Below are 11,439 nucleotides of genomic sequence, written 5' to 3'. Positions count from 1 at the left end.
CTCCATATATGAGGGCTAGCTGTTACAGTAATTCTGGTTTCAAAACTTGATAAATACCAAAGGGCGATGTTTCTTTACTATGATGAGATGGAGCAGTTGATGATGCGTATTCACAGTATCTTATACCATGCTCAAATTGACCACAAATAGAACTACGTATATACAAGCACAAAACATTATCATGTTACTTTGAGTCTTTCTTCAACATCTAGAGCGTACACTGTTATGTCCAACTGGTAATGACTATAACTGGTTAAGATTGAGTTATGCGTATACAGCATTGTAAACTGGTAAACAAACGTCATAAATCTGGTAAGAAATGTCACAGCAGTAGCTAGATTTTGCTAGAGAGTACTTTGACATGTCATTCCCTGATCCACCTTCCAATATTCTTCACACATCCTATACACACAATGCAAAATATTAAGCATCTCATTCTTCAGGTAAATTTTTGAATCTCTTTCTACGCATTGTAGTGTTCTGTCTAAGTGACTAGATGATTTTAGTTAGCATTTCATGTCCCATTTAATTATGAGATTGTACATTACATGAACTAGTTACTTGTAATCACATGTACCACACATCCTTGCTAAGTACCTATAGCTAAAGCATGCTTCTTTTAAAGTGTGCCTACACTATCTTGTTTAGACAGTGTAGATATTAACCAATATGCATGAGAATTTGTTCCTGTCCAGAATACCACAAATTATATTAGCTCACCACTACTCATGTTAACTGAATTCACAACTACAAATGTCGATTAGTAATACTCTGCCACCTAACTGCAGTAAACTAATAAAAATACTTTGAGTTGAACAAGTTTGTTCCTTAATTTAATGTCCATACTCCTGTCTAAGTGGTGTCCTCCCACAGGTTATTCAAGAAGACAAGTGGTTCAACAAGGTCTGTCACATTCCTGACACTTTGAATCTTGAACTCTTGACTTGAGCAAGATACAGCAATTTCAACAAATTCAGGCAGACAAGTCAGCCTCTGCTGTGGCATTTGGTGACGTGACTACAGTAGCTACCAAATGCCTAGACTGGCATGTGACAGATGGTTACCTGATACACTGCTTGAAGGTATGGCATCGCTTCTCAATTGCTCATCACAAGATTGTCTTTGCCTTGTGCTATCCAAAGTTTGCTAATTCACGTTGAAAACATCCATAGCATTAGCTCTGAACAACAGAAAGAAGATTAGACGTAAATTCCTGATTGTCAACATACAAATTGATGCCTTAACTGGATCTTCTGTAGCATCAAATACATTGATGAGTGGGAATCACTGGACAGTGGTTGCTTTAGATTCGAATTCAAAAGCTTCCTTCTATGGTGACCCATTGGGATATCGAGTTCCTACCAACTTGTTGGTAGAACTAATACAAACACTGGACTATGTAAGCACTGCCTTACGTGAAAGAGTGGATATTCACGATTTGATTCCTATGCATAGGCCGACATTTGAAAAGATGGAAAACACGCATGATCAAGGCATTACAAAAATTTCCCAATACAAACATTTTCTTCTCTTTGTGGGGTTATTGCCTTTGTTTTTGTGGCAGTTGCAGCATTTTCTCCAGAGAATCTGTGGGCACACATCCGTTCACCACAGCTGTCCTTCTATGTGACAAAGCAAAACTCAAACTTTACCTTCAACCAGGGTTCTCCCCAGGATTTCAGGAAAGTGTAGCGCTAGCCCCTCCCTAAGACCACGCCCATCCAATAACGTCACGACAAAGTCCCAATTGCAATACTGGTCTATTATCAATATATTAGACTTGCTGCTGAAAATCGTCTATACTAGTTGTTGTTTACAGGCTGTCAGCTATCAGTAACCCATTAGTTGGAAGAGTACGAATTTAGCATGGACAGCTGTTGAAGTCAAGATATTGCTTTGACTTGCAACCATGCATTGACAAACCTGTTAACTAGTCTACTAAGTAGCAGTGCAAGCTTGCTAGATACACAATTGAATGCATAAACACAATGACATACTATTTATTCGTAATCATTGCTTCAAACAGTGACTGAGTATATACCCTAAGGTTGCTGCTACGTTAGAGAGTAATAAGCAAAACTGTGTTCAATCTTACAAACTGTCCACTATATAATGAAATTATGCTGACTCTGTTACAATATTGTAATGCATCTGTTCCTCTTGGAAGCCCACTCCAGACATGCAGCGTTAAAGTCAAAGTCTTCTAAACAGGGACCTTCAATAGAGATAAACAGCAGCTGCACTGTGATTTTGTTGCTCAGACGGGGTTTCTCAGAGGTGTCTTTATCCTATTCAGTTCAGAAAAGCCCTCTCACAGTCAGCAGTGGAAGCAGGGATTAGCTGGGCAATGGCTGCAAGGTTACAAATGTTTGGAAACATAAGGAAAGGTTCTCTTTCTTCACAATTGTAGCCATCACGTCTTGTTCTGTAGAGCAAAGAATTTGCACTTTGAAGTGGCACAGCCGTTAGAATCTGACTGGACTATTTTTGCAAAGTGGTCAATCAGCGATCCTATTCAGTATTGGCTTTCTTCAAGCCGCCTACTTAGTAAGCAGGTTCTAAACATGCAAATTACATCATTAAGATTACGTTTCCTTCACATGCACTTGCTATCCCGTATTTGGAGCATATCTAGACAATCTCAAATCACTGATCTCTGAGAGTGAAGTAGAAATTCAAGCGTAGCGCAACGCTATGCTCAAATGCCCTGGGGAGAACCCTGCTTCAACCAAGCCCTTATACTCACTACCTGACAAATACCTTAGCAGTATGGCTGCTTTCTGATCAAATTAAAATTTCCAATATCCTAGATAAGTCCATATTAGCTGATGAAAACTTGCAGTCTCAGCAAATCCAAAGCCACCATCTCAAGCAACCTGAATGCCAGAAGCTTTGCTTAAGTCTGAGTAAAACTTTCAAGACCAAAGTTTCAGGAGAAAATGTAACTCTTCAGCAGCTTCACCATGCAAAGCAACTACTGATTGGCCCTCCTGCTATATGCCTGACAAAGCAAACAAAGTTGGTAGAAAAAATTCACTCTCGCTAAGGCCGTTTCAGCTGGCAAGAGGAATCCTTTCTTTTCTAATGTAACCTGGTGCACTTCTAATGAGAGTCATTCACAGAGTACAGAAGCTGACAATGTCAGTGAAACCTCCATGTCTGTAGTAGAAGAACAGTCAGTTTATGTGAAGAGATGCACTTTAAGCACAAACACACTCGACAATTTCAAACTACCAGTGAAGCCAATCTAGAGCACCCACTTGATACCAAACAAGAATGCAAATCTGATTCAGGCCTCCCTACCAGTATTATACCCTTGCTCCCTCAGCGGTACAACTGTTTTGTTGACTCATATTGTCAGCATGAATTGCAAAGTTTCCTAGGAGCTGAAACAAGCAACTTTACTCTAGAAGCATGGACAAGTGCCAATTGTGACACTGCAGCTGTCTAGTGGATTACACATTTTGAAGAGGTTTCAAAAACCACCTATCGAATCACTACAGGTTTCAAAGCAAAAGGATGGCGCCTCCTTTTTAAAACTGTTCGTCATTGTCATCATTACAGGAAACAAAAAACTCTGTCACAAATGTCCACAGAAAGGAAGTGCAAACTAAAGAAAACCACCATACATTGTTCCACACAAGACAAAAAGTCAATGTGTCCTAGCACTTTAATAGTTAGGGTATACCCACCTGAGGCATCTAGAATCTCAGACCACCCTGAATATCTTGCCTTAACAATCACATACCACCCAATCCACAGTGGCCATGCGCTCAACTTTAGGCCAGTCACAGAAGCTGTGAAAAAAGCAAAAATTAGTCTCTTTGAATCTGGCAGCTCTGCTGCCTCTGCAAAACATGAATACTTGACCCAACTCCAACTGAAAAGTGATCCACGAGTAGTTGAGAGCACTCTTTCCATAACCCCAAATGTACGAGACATTCAACGCCTCTTTAGAAAATGGCGCTCAGACAACATTGGACCAGAAGATGGAGAGGCTGTGTTTGAGCGACTGCTCGAGGAAGTACAACGATACAACAAGGAACATGAAAAAGAGGGTGGGCGAGTATTTCTTCAACCTTATGAAGCAGCAGCTGCAATGAACATGGATGAACCTAAACCAAAAACCAAAATGACTGATGCCATGCCCTTCCTTTTAGCTCTAGTCACTCCTCTCATGGCCAGAGTCCATGAAATGGTCACACAAAGTGCAAAGCTAGTCTTTTGTGACTCAACAGCCAGTCTTGATAACTTGAACACAGCTGTGTTCATACTTAGCTGCGGCACATCATTAGGAGCTCTACCACTTGCTGCAGTTATGACATCCAGTGAAGATGCTGTTACCTTGTCAGCAGGGTTTACAGCACTGTGCCACATACTGCCCAAGTGTGCATTTTTTGGAAGAGGCCCAAATCTTGGACCACTAGCATTACTGACAGATGAATGTGTAAGTGAACTGATTGCTCTAAAGAGTGCATGGCCTCAAGCGGAATTGCACCTACATGTCTTTCATTCTTTACAAACTATATGAAGATGGCTTGGAGCTCAAATTCTGGTATCTGTAGTACAGACAGAATTACCTGTATGGCACTAACAAAACAACTTGTTTATGCCCCAAATGAGCAAGCATTGACTGAAATTAAACGTGAAGTAGACAAAAGCCCTTTTCAGACATTCAAAAAGAGACTAGGTGATTACTGGCAACAAAGGAAAGAATGGGCTGTGTGTTTCCGAAAGAACTTTCCCACACGAGGCAACTATACTAACCATTATTCAGAGGCTAGCATACGCATCAGAAAAGACATCCTTTTCCAAAGGAATAAAGCTTGGAATGTGGTACAAATGTTCAATCTTCTCACACAGACTCGCGAACTGTATTACCAGCGACGTTTAATATCTGTTGCCACAAACAGATTAGATCATTTTGTCTCTACAAGATTTACTGTGACAGGAGTAAACCCGTACACCATTCCATCTGACGACATTGTCGCATCAGATGACCCAGACGTTTACACTGTTGTGAGTCAGTCAGATAAGAATACAATGTGGCAGTAGACTTACAACTGGGTGAGTGCACCTGTTCCATCGAAATGCAAAGTCAACCTTGCAAACACCAATTTGCAGCAGCAATGAAGTATCACAAAAGCAGTGTCAAAACTATCCCAACTTATTCACCTCAAGGCCGTCAGCTTTTTGCAGCAGTGGCATTAGCACTGCCAACCCATTTCCTTTTACAGTAGTGTCCACCAAAAAGCTGAAGAAGAACATCTAAAGTCTCTTCCATCAGTATGAACTGGTCTGACGAAGATATTAAACGTTCCTTTGAAAAATTTGCTCCTTGTTCCTGTGAAACAACTGAAGTGGCAACTGCAGCTGACGACAACATTGATTTTAGCAATACATTTCAAAGAAATCAAGCACAACCAATTAACAGAGGAAGCTATGAAAAGTCAAGGGACGTCATTGAAAGAGTACTACAGGTTACTAAAGATATCAAGGACGGACTGCATGAAAGTCATGTCACAGACAGCTTCATAGCTGCAGTAGAAAAGGTTTTGTTCTAATTATTGAAAACTACAAGGCAAAGGAATCCACTCACCTGGTACACAGTAGCGACTGCTTTCTGCTCTACACATGTTTGGTAAAGAGGTGGGAGTCAGAAAAGAAAGGAAAAAGATTCGAGTACAACCTATTGCTGTAGCTAGACGACACTTCAAGTCCTTTTCTACCCGTCCAGCATCAGCAGGACGTCCAAGTTTGTTCATGAAAGCCAAAACTACAACCAAAATATCCCCATACGAATCCACCAGAGAGCAAGGAGAAACCACAATCTGACAATAAGTTTGAAAACAAATACCCCTAATGCCATCTAAACTGTACAAGGATACAAGATTTTTTGAGTTGAGAAAACTGTTTATGTTAATATTCCTTGATATAAAGAGAGAAACAGATTGTAATTAGTATTCAGAATGAGTGTTCAGAACAAGTCATTCCAGTTTTATGTCCAGCAAACTGTGCATCCACTAGGGAAATAGGCAGCTCCATTGTGTGTGTTTTAATTTTATTGTTAAAATGGATCATGGATTGATTCTATATATTGTAAGCTAATGAAAAACTGTGTTCTGTGGCAACAGACTGTCCGGATCAACAACTTCCTGTAATCCTGCCTGTTTGCCATACATTTCTTATGCAAACAAATTAATTTCAGTAACAGCAGAGTACATGATTAATAAACAGGTTCTTCTGCAATAGTTACTAGTATATACAGTAGTGGACAAAAGTATTTGCCGGGTAGTTTTTGTTGTTGATTTTTGATCATATTCTGGACTACAGAATGGAAATAAGTGCTGATATGAGCATAAATTGATAAGTTAGTTTGTTTTCAAAGGTTGTAATATTGTTTGCATTGAATATGCTTTGATAAGTTGTAATGTAAACTTAATTAATCTGTTTTAACTAGGTTGTAACAATAATCTTAATTAAATTGCAACAACCAACTGATTTAGACTCAATTCTGTACCAATTACTCTTGATTTTCCTATTGCATGACAAACATTGACCAAGAAGTCACTTTATTAATATTTTGTGCTTCCACCCAAACACAAACATCCTGAAAACCCTTGAAATTTCTTGCCTGGCAAATACTTTGTCCACTACTGTATATCTACACATAAATTATAAATTACTATTTATTAAATCACATTTAAGGTTCAAAAATACTACCAAAAATACATAAATTGTGCTTTAATGTTATTAAATACTGTATTCTAATAAATTAATAATTAGTTAATTAACTAATATCAATTAACTAGCAAAATGTACAAACCTCTGCCGTCTTGTATAATAGTTGCATCACGAAAAGCTTTTCTGGAGTCAAATGTTTCTCGAGAAAGTCGATTTCTGCAAAGAAAACGGTTTGTAGCAACCAACATTCCCCATATTGGGGCTCTCCTTTCACTAGCCACTGCTGTTTACTGAGTGTGGTAACTGCTCGCAGAGAAAGCGCAATTCCCACGATCTGTCAGCATAACAACACATTTCGAACTACTAAATCAACATGCGTGCACATGAGAATGGTCTACCATGCACGTGTAAGTTAAACTTTTCCGGGCTATATATCCGGGATGTGTCTGTGAAGTGGCCCAAAAAAAATTTGCGCGTGGGAGATGAGCGGCTGGACTCTCGAGCCTAGTGTGTACTCAGAGCCGTTTATAAAGGGTGCGTTCGAATACTAGTTCTAGAACTGGAATTGTAGGGGGGAGTAAAGTTCTATAGCGTTCGATTGGTAGTTCTATAGCGTTCGATTGGTAGTTCTGACAGTTCTAGAACTGTCAGAACAGTTCTAGCAGTTCTGCCTAGCGAGCTGGAATTGTTGAAACTGTCACGCCCTAAATGCAAAATTCCCGGAGGTTGACGAAGTGAAATGACGGGTACAGATGCTGAGGCCGTTGTGGACCTTCTTGTTTGTTATAATGAACACTTGTGGCGACCACTGGCTTGCAGAACACCAGAAGAACGACATTTGGGACTGATTACAGTGACCTTCTTGGCGTGAGCAGCTCCAAAAAACCGAAAGCGAAAGCACTGCTGATGTTCGAACAGACTACAACAAATGGAGTCGAAACGTCATGCTACTTCGAATTGACGCTAACCGGAAGTATAAGCCGTTGCGCATGCTCAACTTGCTGACAGTTCTAAGCGTTCGATTGCTAGCAAGAGTTCCAACAGTTCTGGCAGTTCCAGTTCTAGAACTGGAACTAGTATTCGAACGCACCCAAAGAGAGTTGTACGGAAGCCGGTAGCGGCGGATTGATATCAGTCCGCCATTCTCGGCCGCACTGATATCAATAGACACAAATTGTGTAGCGCGCGTTATCAAATGTGTAAAATTTATATAATATCAATGACACAATCATTGGTTAATATTAATGTACTGCAAAATAACGTGCGCTATTCTAGATACAATGGACACGTTACCGCCTTGTATTCTAGTTGTATTCTAAATAAATGAACTGTGGAACGTGTGTGCGCGCTCTTCGATCAGCAGCTAAGGGGACCCCAGTTTGGGATCGTTGTTTGCTGCACGTCATGGAAACGGTACTAATCGATTTTCCAGTGAATTGGATATGAGTAGCCCTTGACTCTTCTGATGCGATGATTGTTGATGCACTGAAATCTTTTTGGTATGTTTAAATAATTATTTAAATTGATTAATTAATAATAATTACAAAATTAGACAAATACACACATGCACACATTTAGTTGTAGATGTGTTCAGTAATGATGTAGTCATTATTGTAGAGTTATACCAGGGGCGTAGCGTGACCTCTAGGATTGGGGGGGCTAGACTTTGCGACGCAACGGGACACGCCCACTTCATCAGTCAAATCAGCCAACCACACACTTCTTGCCTTCGTAGTACGTACCTACATATGGGCAAAAAGCTGTCACATGCGTACTTGAAGACTGAGTGGTGCATACGTGGGAGCTTGGAGAATTGATCATTCTTGTGTGAGCAGAGTACGTTCTACTGGCAGCTAAATAGTTTGCAATTAACCAACGGTTCCAGGGTACTCTAGATAGCGTAGCATAGTTTAAATGCAACAGCTGTTCTAGACGTCACGGAGGTGCGATAAACTAATTTAACAGTAAACGCCTTCGTCCACTAGACCCAAACTCTGCAACAAGGTCTTCCACTCTACACTCCAATTTTCGACATTCTTCGCGCTCGACTGTCAGGAGTGCTAGACTAGTCAGACGTTCTTGTCCCATCGACGTTCTGAGCCACGTTTTCAAACGACGGAGAGTGGAAAATGATCGTTCACATTCCGATGAAGATGCAGGAATGACAAGAAGTGTCTTAAGAAGCTTACAAGTTTCTGGGTAGCAGTCCCTGTTAGTGCCTTTGTTGAAGAACGTCCGGACTTTTACAAGTTCGGGCAAGTCAGTTCCCTCTTCACTCTCTACAGTCCAGTCCGGTTCGCCTTGGTACGCTTGAATATTACCATAAAAAATTTCAAGTTCATGCTCAAGTCGGCCAGAATTGAAGTCGTTGCCATAAAATGTGCACACTGTCTGAAGACTCGACCGGTCTGGTCGGCTCTCTGTCAGTGAGTCTACTAGAAGTTTTTCGACTGCAGCCAGAACTTCATATTCATTCTCACGAAATCTCTCTTTCATTTCCATTCGCACGATATCTACGACCTCATTGTAAACCAGTTTATATTGCTCTTGACAAGACTGAGGGTAATATGGTGTACCACCACCATCCATGGCCAGTCGCTGTGCTACTTTACGTTTGCGCGGAAGTTGTGGAAGTTCCAAGCTTAGTTTTGACGCAATGTCTTCAGTATTTTTCCAGACGTCTTGAAAGTCTTCACGAAGTGCACCCACGGCTTTGATTGTGCTAGAAACTTTCGACTTGACTCCAGACAGCTCGACACGCCGACCTTGTAAGTAGCGTGAAAGAACAGCAGTTTTCCCAAGTACCTCTTCCAACACTGAAATATAGAAGAAGAAGTGGAAAGTCTGAACAGACTTCAGAAGACAGGATGCTTCTGGTCCTAATTCGGCATCTTCAGTTGAAATTGCTTCAAGAGTGTGAATGATCGCATCAAAACTGGACTTGATAGCATGTACAGCTTCATAGCGTGAAGACCATCTAGTTTCACAAAGTCTCTTGAGAGTGACAGAACTGCCTCCTAGCTTCTCCTGGATAGCCTGAAACCGCGAATGTCTCTTTGCCGATCCTTCCAGCAGTTTGTAGAGGCTGTTTACCACTCCAAGAACGTTTCTAATATCCTGGACCGCGGAACAAGCATTCGCTAGAGTGCCCGATTCGGCAACATGTCTTGCCTGATTCCACACAGCTGCCGCCAAGCAGTGCACATGCGAAGACTCGTGCTTTCTGTAGTCATCTAGTGCCGTTTTCCAGTTTCGAAAGCCTCTTTCAGTAAAGCATGCATCGTAGTGGCCATGCTTTCCGCTCTGCTCAGCTAGGCGACACGCAAAACAAATGCAGAATCCACCTTCTCACTATACTCCAGCCAAGGGAACTGGGAATACCAAGTCTCCTGAAAACTTCTTCGCTGACGCAAAATTTGCCTCCTCGGAAAACTTCCACCAAACAAATCTTTGGATCGAGGTTGATGAGGGCCTACTAGAACGTTAGCGGCTTCTAGAACCAATCCACTGGAAGGCCCAGCAGCGGTAGAAACCTCGCTAGGTGTCACTTGTTCGGTGCCTTGACCATCAGTGAGGCTGACTTCTGAATCTAACTCGACTGTTCCTTGAACTTCTTCAGACTTTTGCGAGTTGTCAGAAACTTGACCGCGGGAGAAGAATCCTATCGTATGAAAAACAGCGTGAACTGCCACGCGTATAGAGATCTAGAATACAGTACGTAAACAGCCATGATCAATGAGCTTGTAGTTGACAAACAACCTCAAACTGCTAAGAAAGCGCCACGTGCGTGACTGCGTTTCTTTGGAAAAGGTTGCTCAACAACTGAAAGTCCACTGGGGTCTGGGTAATCGAGGCAGTCACCTCTACCTTCTGAATTAGCTGAAGATGTGAGTAGTGTACGTAACCTATAATAACTAGAACGTCTAACTGTACCTCACATTTGTTGTCAAAATCTGGCAGCATACCTGTCTGCAAAAGGTCACTGGCGCATAGCGGGTTTGTTTGTCACAGTCAATGATACATGACTGACAAGCTATTGTCAATATATTACCTGAAATAGACGCCTGCTTCTTGGAACTTCCTTTCCCTCCTGCACAACTTTTCAGAGTCGCCATTAGATGGGCACGTGACTCACACGTGAAGCCTTGGCAGCCCGACGTCTGATTTGGGCTCCCACAGTGTCAGAGACGGGTTCCAAAGCATACGTATGCGCATTGGAAGATCAAGCACACAAAAATTGATGGACACGCCTACAAACTTTGGGGGGGCTATAGCCCTGTCTAGCCCATGCCACGCTACGCCCCTGGTTATACATTGCAGAAATTTTCAAAAGATAATTTCAAACTTAATGCAGGACTGAAAAACGTCCTTGGATTGAATTATTGTGTGAATTCATGTTATTCTGTTCCTGCTGTGTATGAAATCTCTACAATAACTAATATATCACATGCGTGGGTGAGTGGTCATCTGTGTATGTGTACACACACACACACACACACACACACACACACACACACACACACACACACACACACACACACACACACACACACACACACACACACACACACACACACACACACACACACACACACACACACACACACACACACACATAATACACAGATGACCACTCACCCACACATGTGTCTATGATATGATATATTAGTTATTGTAGAGATTTCATACACATCAGGAACAAAATAACATGAATTCACACAATAATTCAATCCAAAGACGTTTTTCAGTCCTGCA

General features: G+C 41.4%; 1 protein-coding gene and 1 long non-coding RNA gene across 2 annotated transcripts; both read right to left on the bottom strand.

Moving 5' to 3' along the window:
• Window positions 1-109: 109 nt before the first annotated feature.
• LOC134182076 (uncharacterized) lies at window positions 110-7,926 on the bottom strand. Its single transcript, XR_009970259.1, has 2 exons — window positions 6,827-7,926; window positions 110-402 (listed from the first exon to the last, which is right to left on the bottom strand). It is a non-coding gene; the product is annotated as an uncharacterized LOC134182076 (long non-coding RNA).
• A 401-nt stretch (window positions 7,927-8,327) lies between these two features.
• LOC134181700 (zinc finger MYM-type protein 1-like) lies at window positions 8,328-10,799 on the bottom strand. The gene is made up of 3 exons (XM_062648967.1): window positions 10,736-10,799; window positions 10,082-10,345; window positions 8,328-10,028 (listed from the first exon to the last, which is right to left on the bottom strand). Exons 1-3 carry the CDS (start codon window positions 10,797-10,799, stop codon window positions 8,638-8,640), a joined length of 1,719 nt encoding a protein of 572 aa, XP_062504951.1. The 3' UTR covers window positions 8,328-8,637.
• Window positions 10,800-11,439: the final 640 nt, after the last annotated feature.

This window comes from Corticium candelabrum, chromosome 7, assembly GCF_963422355.1.
Source record: "Corticium candelabrum chromosome 7, ooCorCand1.1, whole genome shotgun sequence".
NCBI lineage: Eukaryota > Metazoa > Porifera > Homoscleromorpha > Homosclerophorida > Plakinidae > Corticium > Corticium candelabrum.
Note: the sequence above shows the minus strand (reverse complement) of the source record. Positions and strands in the feature narration are given on the sequence as shown.

Excerpts from the sequence above, each read along its gene's own strand:
- LOC134181700 (XM_062648967.1), bottom strand. The coding sequence starts at position 10,799 with ATGGCGACTCTGAAAAGTTGTGCAGGAGGGAAAGGAAGTTCCAAGAAG. Across the intron at positions 10,346-10,735 it reads GAAGCAGGCGTCTATTTCAG|GATTCTTCTCCCGCGGTCAA; the intron begins GTAATATATTGA and ends TTCATACGATAG. Across the intron at positions 10,029-10,081 it reads AATTTTGCGTCAGCGAAGAA|GTGGATTCTGCATTTGTTTT; the intron begins GTTTTCAGGAGA and ends TATAGTGAGAAG.